Below are 12,531 nucleotides of genomic sequence, written 5' to 3'. Positions count from 1 at the left end.
CTGTCACATATCTGTGACTCAGGTCACAGGTGATGTAGCTGCAACTCTTGCCAGAGAAGGCCAAGGCAAAAAAAGTCCTTGAGTACCTGGCCTTCTTCACAGCCTGGGTAATCAGGTCTCCCATTTTCTTTTGGAGAGAACCTGCATCTTTTCGAAGTCCTTCTTTTATCACCAACATAGCTATACATACTTTTCTTGTTGCCCTTGATGTCCCTGGCCAGATTTAATTCTGTCAGGGTTTTAGCTTCCCCAACTCAATCCCTGACTGCTCAGACAACCTCTCTGTGTTCCTGCCAGGCTACTTCCTTTATTTCCACCTTTATGGGCTTCCTTTTTGTGTTTGAGTTTGTCTAGGAGCAATTTCTTAATCCACACAGGCCACCTGATGTTTTTGCCTGACTTAATCTTAGTTGGGATGCATCATTTCAGAGCTTGGAGGAGCTGATCCTTGGATATTAACCAGCTTAGGGGAGCCTGTATCCTTCCATCCCAACACTCCAGGAGGGATCCCATGTTTCCATGATGCCAAAAGGATCAGGACCCTCTAACACCTGTTTATTCCCCATGCCATGTGTGTTTGCCCAGACACTTAATCTGGTCCTCCAATGAAGGTGACTTTGCTGTCCTTCAGGTGCTTTCCTGCTGAGCTGCCACACCTCTCCAGGCTCTGGGTGTCTCTGTCTGGTACTGGCATCAAACTGGCAGCAGTGGGATGGACTGAGGTTCTTCTCCCCCAACAACTTCAGTTTAAAGCTCTATTCATCAGCTTGACAAATGTAACACTCAAAGTAGAACCAATGTCTGATTTTTATCTGCCTAACTACTAATAATCTAACAAAATTTAAAAATAAAAAAAAATCTGTTTTCATCTTAAATTCAAACACAAGAATCAGAATAATCTCTAGCAAAAAGGTCTGTAAAAACATCTCCACAAAATTAATTTTAAAATATTTTTGACCACGTTTTTGAATAAGAGAATGGAAGTTAAGCCAACCTCAGTTTGCTTGTAGACCTCAGGATTCTGGCTGTAAATCTTTGCTATCTGGTTTCCTGTAAAACGCTGGAAAAGAAATGCAAATGCTTAGAAACACAAACCCTAAATGGAGTCAATAATCATTAACTCTGTGTAATGAGTTCAGAACATTGCACTTTGGATATTTAATTTGCCTGATGCATGATGAAAGTCAGTGCACAGCAGGCAATCTGCACTAAACAGGGTATAACACATAGTCTCATTATGAGAATTTTGTTCACCTTTTGAAAAAAAGGCATGTGGAAAAGCATTACTATCCATAATTTACATTTCAGAAATGACAGTTCAATGGAATGAATCACACTTATTCTCTGCACAGGAACCAGCACAATTCAAATGCTGCCTTCAATTCCTTGAAAAGGTTTAAACTACACAATCTATGTACCTGCCTGTGAGGCAGGTGAATTGAAATTAAATCAGGAAGTTTCATACTCAAAGCAGAAATTCTAGCATAGGCTAAAAACCACTGTAAGAATATTTATTTTTCATCCACGTATTATGTCAAATAATCAAAAAACCTTCTAGCACTGAAACCTTAACACTTAACAAGTAAAAAAAATAAACTGTTAGTGGTACATAAAGTTTGATTTCAACATCAGCCATAAACCTTGCATGATGATTCAAAAACAGAAACATCAGTTTGGAAGGTTAAAGCCTAATTTAATTGAACCAAGAGTATGAGTAGCCAGGTGCTGAGATGCCTGGAGGGCAGCCCTGCTTCTACTCCATAATTCGTTGTCACAGTTACAAGGAAGAAAGAATCAGGAAAAGGAGGCAAGTGACAATGTACCTCTGACAGTGTCCCAGACTTCTGAAACACTTCCCTTAGGTCAGCAGCTACTTGTTACCCCCAGGGAATATTAAAAGGCCAATCTTTTAATTGCAGAAGTAACCTAGAGCATGATCCACAAATAGGTGGATGGATTTACCCTAAATAAACCTGTATCACAAACTGGGTTTCCATCCCAATAGAAATGTGTGATGCTCCCAGGGAAAAAACAGCTCCTGAGTCTTCAAGCATGGCCATCAAACACTGTATTTGGGGACCACTGGCCAAATGCTCACTGCAACTACCTCCTGCAGCAAAATTCCCAGTGTTTGGTTCATTTCACTGTTAAATTTCCACATCTGCCTTTGTGAGACCAATGCAAAGCACACAGTATGGTTGTCTTTCAATGGCTGATGGCTACCTGTGGCAGTTCCCTGTGATGACAGAATTTCCACCACAGGATTCTGCTGGGAACTTTCTCCCCCTCCATCCCTCACCTCGTAGGCTCGGGAGCCAGTGACCCTCGCCAGGTGCTGGGCTCCCCCCACGGCTTTCTCCAGCTCTCTGCACTGGGAGGCTGTGCTGGAATCCATCCAGATGGGGCTGTCACTGACTGAAAAACAGTCCTGCAAGGAAGAACACCCTTTATTAGGAAGTCTGATCTCAGAAACCCCTCTGCAAACCATCAGATTATCTTCCCACAGCTCTGCTAACACATTTCTCTTCAATGCATGGCATAACCACCTGGAAATACAACTGAGTCTTAGTACACCATTTATTCCAGCATTTTAATGCCATTTCTATGAGTTTTGCACAAATAAGACAGCTACAAAACTAATGATTTAACACATCAGTTACACAAAAGTCTCCCTTTCAACATATATGTCCTTTCTGACCCTGAAGTAAGGAAAGAAGGGTCTTCCAGAGAAAAGCTGAGTCCTCCCAATTTTTCTTTTTAAAGAAAAGCTTGTCAAGTGTGTGTTCAAAGCTCACCAATCACACATACACAAAATGTTGAGGTTCAACAAGGTACTTGGTTAGGGTGTTAAATCCACACAATGTTACACTTGTATCCTTTCAGAGGTAAGTGTAAACTGGTCTTTTTAAAATAAACATATTTTCTTATGAAAGCACTTGCACATCCTGCAAAGAAGCTCAGGTACAGCAGCCTTTTTCATCACAATTTTTAATTAATAGAAATATATTAAAAATGTATAATACTTACAGATTGTTTACAAAAATATTACATTTTCTAGAAGAACAAAGAAATTGTTATTCTGACACAGAAAGATTCTGGGACACCTACTAGCACCTGCAAGTTTTTAAAGCAGAACACACTGTCATTCAGGGGAAAATGAAATGTCAAAAGCCCTGCAACTGGAGGAATAACTACTACATTTCATTTATGCTGCAGGGGCTTGCAACCCAGCCAAACAAGAGGAAGAAGGAAAACAAAGTGTAAGGATCAGAAAAAGGACAGTGCAGCCCTCCCTTCAGAGCTTTTGTGTACCTTACCTTTAGTGATTGATGTAAAGGCAGTTCAGGTGATGCATTCTTTAAAATCTGGCTGCTTCCTTTTTTCCAGTACACACTCCCATGTTGCTGTAGGAAACACAAACAGGAGTTGAAGATGCCCTCCCAAGCTTCAAAGTTCATATCCTGATCTTACACTCTAAGGAACAAAAGAGCTCTCTCCAAACTAGGACCAAAAAATGGCTCATTACAAATCAAGGGTCTCATTAAAAACTCTTAATTAAGGCTGAGTAAAGCAGACACTAAACCAGAATGTTATTTTGAACAACAGAATTTTTTTGTGGGAGCAATAATTATGCTGCTAATGATATTAAATTCTTATTTGAGGGCTCTTTGAGCTATAACCAGGGCACCACAGTCAAGATTTAGTTCTGTGCTATTTCAGCACAGCCCTCTGATCCATCAGTTACCTGCTCCCTTTGTTGGAGGGGGGCAAAATAAAGGGAATATGGGCAGTCTGGAAATTCACTCCTTTTTCACTTGAGTAAGGAGGAATTATTTGGCAGTCCCCAACCTGTGCTCCACTGGAGAATTCATAACAGAGCCTTGATACCAGCTCTGATTTTCAGACACTTTGCTCAGACTTTCAACTGCAATCAATGAAACATGGAGATAAAAGCAAGAGTTTTGATTAATTAGTCCCAGATACATCAAGATGAATAACCTAAACCTTGCATGTCAGAATTAGCTACTGCTTTGGTGCTGTCCTCACCCTGAATATCATCTGTGAAAGTTATAAAAGCCTTTGTTGATTCATGGGAGTACTAGGAGACTGGCTAACTGACTAAATGTCAGGGTGGGTTTTATAAATCTCAGGGGGAAAAAAAAAAGCATTGTGGGTTACAGGCTAAATCTCAGCAGCATTTTTGTAATTTCTGCATCATTTGGGTTTTGCTGATTCTCTGCAGATCCCTGCCCCAGCCAACAAAAACTGCTCAGGGAGATGTTACTGTGCTTTTAGCAAACTGCTCCTTGCTGTTTTTTCTACCCTATTGTCCACAAGCACCTGGATCAGCTGAAATTCAAAAGGAACAAAGAATTAAAACAGTGTGAAGTCAGGCAGTTCTGCCCTATGCTGATCTAAACAATGGCACTGCAAACCTCATCCTCCACTTCCACTATCTTCTAGTGATTGTTGTGTGCTTCAAGTGTCCAGTTCCCCTGAGGAACATCTGTGGATGCTTATGCAGAATTTTAAATCTTATTTTATGCCATAACAATCTTCTGCAACACAACTGTTAAAATGCATCACTCTACCTTATACTCTATCAAGGAAATACAGTGAAATGAACTTTCTGTATAAACTAACCTGGCCAGCACCAGACAAAGCTCTGACTTGAGAGAAGTTAAAGCCTGAAGACTTCATCTTTTCCAAGATCATATCCAGAGCCTACAACAACAAACAGAATCAAGAATGACATTAACGAGCTATCAAATTATGCATACTCACAATCTGGAATTAAACAGTAAATTCATGTCATCACTGATAAGAGTTCATTGGCAGATAATGAAAAATTAGTTAATGACTATGGACGTCTCAAAAATCTGCATAAATTAATTTATTAAGTGAGAGTCCATAAAAGAAAAGTTGGGTCACACAGCAGAAAAATAGGATCTTTAAAGAAGCTGAATCACAAAGATCTGTTCTTTGAATCCTAAATAAGAGGCAAAAATTAAAGAACTCCAATTCATTAAACAGCACTTTAAGAGTGCTAGACACAAAGCAAGACAACCTTTTTCTGTTCTTTCTTTTGAAAATCTATGAAATCTTAGTAGGTACACCCGGCACCCCATCCTACAAAACATTAGTAACCTCAACACCAGTGCCCCCAGTGCCAACAAATTCACAGATTCTTCAATAGAAGGATAATTCAAGAGATTTTAGCACTTCAAGCAAAATTTTGTTCTTGACACATTTTCCTGAAGTTTAAAACCAAAAATTAATCTATCTTTAAATAGTTTAATTTAGACCAGCATTTCCCAGACTGTTTTGAAAAATGGACCACTGCAAGACTTCCAAAGGAACATCATATATATATCTATATCATCATATTAATTTAATAATTACAACAGTTCCTCTTCATCATGGTTCAAAAAACCAACTGCAAGCAAATTTACCAAACCTTTGTCAGCTACTCTGGATCACCAACTGGGGGTTCTGTGACCTTTCAAATATTTTAACTATCCAAATCCCTCTAGTACCATGTAAGTGTTGCAGAATCTGCACAGAAGTAAGGAAGGCCTTCTTTTTAAATAGAAAAAAAAAATGCTGTACTTCAAAATAACCAGCCAAAGTTACTGGGAACCAGTGAATAAATTGCCTTTCACCACTTACCAGTTGCAACATCAATTGGCAAGCAAAGCTTATTCTAAACAAAATTGTTTAAGTAACCTGGGTGCTACAAAAACAGATGTAAGCAAGGCAAAGTGACAGCTGCCCCATTTGTGGATGAGGGGAAAAAAAAAAAACAGTCCTTTTTTCAAATGAAGGAAAGTCAGGAAGGAATTTCTCACACATAAAATGCTATAATAGTAGAGAGTGAAGAAACAAACAAAAAACCCATCAAAACCTCAGCAATTTCTACTATGTTTGTTGATAGCATTACTATTTGCATACCAAAGACACAGAACAACACTTCAAAGAATGTAAGTAAAAGTACTGTGTTGATTTTGGTTTGAGTGATGGGTTTTGCTATTACTCACAACAAACTTTCATACCTGTAACAGCAAGGAAAAAGTTGATCCATATAAAGTTTGTTCATACCTTAACCCACATAAGCACTGGTGAAGTGACTGTCAGTCTGTCACTGTGAATGTAGACTCCACCTTGAGTCCTACAGAAAAATAATATTTTCTCTTGGTAAATTCAGCAATTTTTTCCCCTGTCAAGCACAGTTCTTCAAGTTTATTATTGACCAAAGAGAGTTTGCAATAGTTTTATGTTAAGAACCAGGACCAGTGTTTGAAACATGAAAAAGGGAAAGCCATCTCCTAGGAGGTGATATATTTCACCCAATTGCAAAGTAAATAATTTTCAAGGAAAGGCCCTGATCCTGAGGTAAGATCCATAATAGAATCCATTGTTGATATTGCTCATTGGTTCCATGTAATTCACAATTATTTCTGTCACAATTAGTGACTTGAACCTCAAAGATGAAGTTCAATTTTTGCCATTAAAATATCAAGTAAATAAATGTGTTTTATTGCAACTTGTGACTGGAGGATGACATTTGTCAATTCTAATTCTACTGTTTAAGTAAGCAAATATTGTCATCCTAAATCTTAACAACTGAATTTATCTCCAAATGCCTTTTAGATGTTCCCCTCATGTAATCTACATGTTGTTCTGAGAGCATCCCACCCAGTCATGTCCACAAGTCTGAAGTTCCAAAAGAAGAAGTATGGTTTATTTATATGTAATATTTTTGGCGTGTATTTTCTTAATTTATTTCCTGTTGGGAACTCTTGTTATATTTACATGCAAGGAAGGAAGAGCATTTACTACCATTGCAGAGTGGGAAGCATGAACATGGCATGACATTTTCTATGCTTCCATAGATATCAGACTGAGACAAAATAGGGCAACAGTCCCCTCACCCCAATTTCCAAAGCTTTAAATTACATTATCCAAGGAAAATAAAAAATATAAAAAGCCTTACTTAAATTCCGGAAGGTCCTTATCAAAATGAACATTATCCTCATAAATGACCCTCAGCTGTTCATCAATAGCAATGACTTTCAACTAGAAGATATAAAACAGGAAGTTAACAGAATCTAGCAATAATTGAATAGCACTGATGACTCATTTATAATAATTTAATTCCTACAGACAAAATTGGAAAAAAAAAAAATCACCCAAATCCATACAACTCACTGAAAGTAGGGCATAATTTTAATATTAAACAAGTTATTATGTGAATTTCCAGCATGTTACCTATTCAGCAACATGTGTGTTTGTTTGTATTTTCTTTCTCCTGTAATGCACAAGATCAGGCTACAGGCATGTGCTAAAGAACAGCAAATACATTATTACCAGGTTCATAGCTTGCATCATAGCAACCAGTTTTTCCAATTTCTCCAAAGAATACAGTATCTTAAAGATGCCATACACCTTCTCTTTTTTTGCCTCACCTTACCAAGGAACCTTACAGACCCCTGAGGGTACCTTGAACACCTTTCCTACTCCCAGACGGTGAGCAAATCAAACTCTGCCCATTTGGCAAAGCAGAGGGCATTACATTTGGTGTATTTTGAGCTAATGAAACGGCTCAACTCTATAAAGCTGAGCCCTCTTCTTGCAAGCACAAATTAGAAGGGTACTACAACCTTTCTTCATCTATCTTCACTTAAGTTCATCTAGTTCTGAAGAAAGACAGCAAGAGTTGAGAAGAAAAGTGAGGAGGAAGCTCACATTCTGTGCCTAGTTCAACCAGGAGGAGAGTGCAGAAGTGCTTTTAGTGCTACTAAAGGAACTGATTAAAAAAAACCAAACCTACAAAGGCTGTCATCTCAAGGAGCAGCATTCAAATAACAAGGCCATCCCCATTTCTATCATAGTAGTGTAGAGCCATTATCTATGCCCTGGTACAACTCATTACCAACCTGCACAAGCTTTAAAATGGCTCTGACCCACTGCAGCCTAATTGGCTCTCTGCTTGCAGCATGTTCCTGTAAAAACACTTGATCAACCTAACCTGGATGTGTCTTCTCAAGCTCCCAAACTTCAACATAACCATAATGGTGATTTATGCTTGAACAGCTATTTTTTACATATTCAGGCCTCTGCACAACTTGGGCAGAGCTTCTATTCACAGTGCAGCAATAACCAGCTGTGCCAACAAATCAGAATTTCAAAACCTGAGCATCCAAGTTCACAGTCTTGAGTCACACAAGGGAAGCTGGGTTTGGGTGCAAACCCCAGCTCCTATAGCAGCAGGCAGAAGGCTCTTTATGCAGCCTGCATACAGAGAAGGGCCACAGCACTCCTCTGTTGTCAGTGCTTATTCCTCATACAGGGCTCCAACTGACAGTGAACTCATGACTGACACAAGCATCAGTTCATTTTTATCCTACAGCAAAATTCTCATACCTTTTCCTGTAAACTTCCTATGGGCAGCTCCACACAACGCTGACTGCTTCAACCAGCCAAATCCTCCCTGCTCATCGCATATCACCCAAATTCTTCCTCCTTACAGCAAACTCCAACCGGCTAACTCACTCTTTTTATCAAACCCATCCTTCCTGGGCATAGCTGTGACATATTAAGAGCAAGGCTGTTTTCACTCTTTGCTAATTAGTATAGCTGTAACTCATCGGGGTGAGATTGCCTGCGGTACGATCTCTATTCTCTTACAATCCGTTCTCCCACACTCCTGTCCTGGATTTAGCCCATCCCTAGCAGGGTGGGGAAGCAGGACTCATTCGGACATACAACCCACTGCCTCAAATGGGACAAACAGGGAGGGGTGAAGGGGATATGAGAACAACCAGGTACATGAACTGTGTGCACGCCTTGGTCATCTTAAAACACACAAGTTGCTCAGAATTATTACAGCCATAAACTGACACACAGGAAGTTCCGCTTCAAAATGTGGAAGAACTTTTGTTACATTGACTGTGGCAGAGCACTGGAACAGAATGCCCAGGGAGGACGTGGAGTCTCTCTCTTTGGAGACATTCCAAACCCTCCTGGACATATTCCTGTGTCACCTGCTCCAGATGACCCTGCCTTGGCAGGAGGTTTGAACTGGATGATCTCCAGAGACAGATTCCCTTGCACAGACTCACGGAATCGGTCAGGCTGGAGGGACCATAGCGGATCATCCGGTCCAACCTCCCTGCTTTAGTAGGCTCGTCCCTAAACACATGGCACACGACTCTGTGCAGACATCTATCGATTATCTCCAGCGAGGGAGACTCCACCACCTCTCTGATGGGCAATCACGGATTGTGCGATTCCGTGAATAATTTGGCATCAGCCGTGCCGGGCTGCAGCGGCTGCGAGCCCCGGGCAGGGAGCACCGCCCGCTGCGAGCAGCGCGGCACGGAGAGGGGAGGAGAGCGGGGAGGGGACGGAAGCGGCCGGGAGAAGGAAGGCCTGGCCCCGGTCCGGCTCGGCAGCCGCGGGGGCGGCGGGGAGCGCCGAGCTCAGCCCCGCATCCCGCCGGGAATGAAGGGAAGGGAAGGGAAGGGAAGGGAAGGGAAGGGAAGGGAAGGGAAGGGAAGGGAAGGGAAGGGAAGGGAAGGTTCCGGGAAGGGACAGGGACGTTTCAGGGAAGATACAGGGAAGGGAAGGGAAGGGAAGGGAAGGGAAGGGAAGGGACGCGGAGGTGGCGCGGTACCTGCTGCGTGCTGAAATCCCAGCCCAGGTAGCAGGGAGCGGCCATGGCACGGCCCGGTATGGCACGGCCCGGCTCTGCACGGCACGGCCCGGTATGGCACGGCTCTGCACGGCTCGGCACGGCACGGCCCGCAGCCGGGAGCCGGGGCAGGCTCCGGGAAGGGGGTGGCTCTGCTGGCCCGGCCTCCCCGGGCAGGAGCCGCCGGCCCGGCCCAGCAGAGCGGAGGCCCCGCGGTTAATGAGTGCTCAGGAGCGGGACGAGCGCTCATCCCGCGCACGGAGGGGCCGGGGAGAGCTCGGGGGGATGTGGGGCTGGGCCATGGTGGGTGATGCTGCGCTGGGATTGTCGCGAACGCGGGCCCGCTCCGCGCTGCGCAGCCCCGTTCACACACCGCGGTGAGTGATGCTGTCCCTTCATCCCAGTTTGTGCAAAGAGGGGAGCTGGGCGGTAACTCACGAAAGGCTGAAGAACAGTGTATCAACCCTTTACAACGTGTATACATTTTAACAAACGTGTCAGCTTTCCTTGGTTACAAATTACATTACTGTCCCCTGCATTTGAGCCTGGGGTCCGTTTTGAATAGGCGGTCCATGGGTTGACGGTCGCGATTACCCACTGCTGTAATCACTTTTCCCCCAGTTAATGCTCAGTTCTGCTGAATTCACTCTTGGTGGTTCTTGTCCAGCCCATTAATCTTGGGACTGTCTTGCCTTTTCCTTAAAACAACAGATTAGCCAAGCATACGGAATTCACAATGCAGCTGCTTAATCATAACTGTCCAGATACAGCTACTGGTTAAACAACTAGAAAAAAAACAACAAAAAAAAAACGCCTGCAAAGTTTGACACAAACCTTTGTCCAGATCTTGAGGGGCTTGGGATCAGGATGGTGGGATGATGTGATGGTGGGTCACACTGTGCCAGGGTGGTGCAGCTGAGCACGATAACCAGCATCCCTACACAGGGATCCCCAGCAGCAGCACCCATGCCGGAGAGAGAACCCCAGAGCTGCCATGCAGGAACCACCCAGGAACCAGAACCAAATCAAAACCAGCAACCTCAAGCCACGGTCCCAAAGAATTAATTAAATTTTAATATCCCATTACTGCTATTAATATCCCACAGCTCTGTTGTGGTATCACACTCTAATCAGCACAAACACACAGAGCATTCCATTAAAAAACACAGCATTGTTACTTTGGCTGAAGTATTGTTTTCTGGTTTGCCTTTTATCACTTGGGGAAGTTTTAGGGTTTTGCATTATCTGCCATAGCATGTGACAAGCAAAGTGGTATCCCTTATCAAAAGAAGACTAATTTGAAATACACTTCCATTCTTCAATCAAAACAGTATCTCAGCAGAGCCTTAATGAAGTCAAATAGGTTTTGCATGCCCAGGATCTTAAACTATTTTTACAGTACAAACAATTTGAGATAGCTCAGCTGGTCAGAGTATGGTAAATAATGCAAAGGTTGTGGCTTTGATCCTGTATGGGCCATTCACTTAAGAGTAGTAGTTGATGATCCATGTGGGTCTCTTCCAACTCAGAAAATTCTGTGATTCTTATTATAAAATATTCTTAAATTTTGTCATAGACTGAACATTTAAAAATATATCCAGTGATTTCTCAAAACCCTAACACCCATAGGTTTATACTTTCAAGATTTCTAGTTATTGTTGCAAAGAACAACCTTTAGAACAATGGCCACCATGTAGTGGTGGAATTTCCCTGCCCCTGAAGAGACCATGCTGGATGAACCTGTCCTCAACAAAGGTCTCACTTAACCAGAGGCTGTGGAGGAAATAATGTTTCTGAAATGTTACCAAGAACTGTTTCCTCGGTGTAATTTACACCAGAAAACAAAGGATCAAATAACACACAGGGACTGGGTTTTTTATTAATGCAGAATGTGGCTGGTGAGCCAGAAAGGAGAGGTTTGCTCAGCCCTTTCATTGGCTGCATGGTCCCTGTAAACAATAACATTCAAAGGCTGAGGCTTGAAGTGCAGCAATTTTCAGAAGATTTGAAAAAAAAAATGAAAAGAAACTGAAGTCTACAAGTCTGAATGTAAGAACGGTGAACAACTTCTGAAAAAGAGAAATTAGTGGATTTTAATTTTTTTTAAAGGAGATATTGGCTAGTAGAAAGGGAGCCAGAGTTTCTAAGTTAAAAAAGCAATCTTGTGAGGGTGCAAGAATCAGTTATATTCTTTATATTCTTTAGCAATCAGATCAGAATACTCACAAAAACCAAGAAATTGCTTGACTTCAACAGCACAGAAAAAGCTGGGGCTGGAATAACCTCCCTTGTATTATCAATCTCCTTAATTAGGAACAAAGGTTCAAGACAGATCAAGAGAAGAATCCACTGAAGGACAAAGTGGGAATGTTATTGTTGCTACTTTCACTGCTCATGTTTCTCAAAAGAAAGGAAGGAAATTGGAAGAATCAATGCCTTACCCAGTCACTCTGTTGCCCATCTTATCACCAAGGCAGTATTGTCTCACATTTATTGTTTGAGTATGGAAAATGTGCATTGCTGCTGTTCTTCCTGGACTCAAATTCATGCTTACAGATACTGCCATAGCCTCCAAAAATGTTTCCTGAAAGCAAAGAAGGTTTAGCTGTGCATTTATCAGTGAAGTTGAATTCAGGTACTAGTGATGTTTTAGCACTGACAAATCCAGAATTTCCAGAGGGGATGGACAAAATGCCATTTATAATTGAAATGTCACCACTGCAGATTAACAGCTGGAGGCAAAGCACAGATTAATCACTCAAGACACGTGAAGCAGAGTAAAGGGAAAAGCAAGTTTATTCCCCTTTTCCTATTAACCAGTTTCTGACCTGATGGAG

General features: G+C 42.0%; 1 protein-coding gene across 2 annotated transcripts in view; it reads right to left on the bottom strand.

Moving 5' to 3' along the window:
- The window catches only part of XYLB (xylulokinase), an 80,092-nt gene extending 69,607 nt beyond the window's left edge, over positions 1–10,485 (bottom strand). Inside the window, exons 1-7 of one of the 2 annotated variants that reach the window (XM_056484380.1) lie at positions 9,677–10,485; positions 6,995–7,077; positions 6,100–6,169; positions 4,645–4,725; positions 3,318–3,404; positions 2,300–2,428; positions 995–1,060 (exon numbers count right to left, since the gene is read on the bottom strand). In XM_056484380.1, coding sequence (XP_056340355.1) covers positions 995–1,060; positions 2,300–2,428; positions 3,318–3,404; positions 4,645–4,725; positions 6,100–6,169; positions 6,995–7,077; positions 9,677–9,721 — 561 coding nt within the window. In that variant the 5' untranslated portion in view covers positions 9,722–10,485. Of the gene's footprint in view, positions 1–994; positions 1,061–2,299; positions 2,429–3,317; positions 3,405–4,644; positions 4,726–5,458; positions 5,551–6,099; positions 6,170–6,994; positions 7,078–9,676 lie in introns of those variants that run through there. The other variant, XM_056484381.1, reaches the window with a different exon arrangement.
- Between the last annotated feature and the right edge of the window lie 2,046 nt (positions 10,486–12,531).

Source organism: Oenanthe melanoleuca, chromosome 2, assembly GCF_029582105.1.
Source record: "Oenanthe melanoleuca isolate GR-GAL-2019-014 chromosome 2, OMel1.0, whole genome shotgun sequence".
Classification (NCBI taxonomy): Eukaryota; Metazoa; Chordata; class Aves; order Passeriformes; family Muscicapidae; genus Oenanthe; species Oenanthe melanoleuca.
This window is presented reverse-complemented; position numbering and strand designations above follow the sequence as displayed.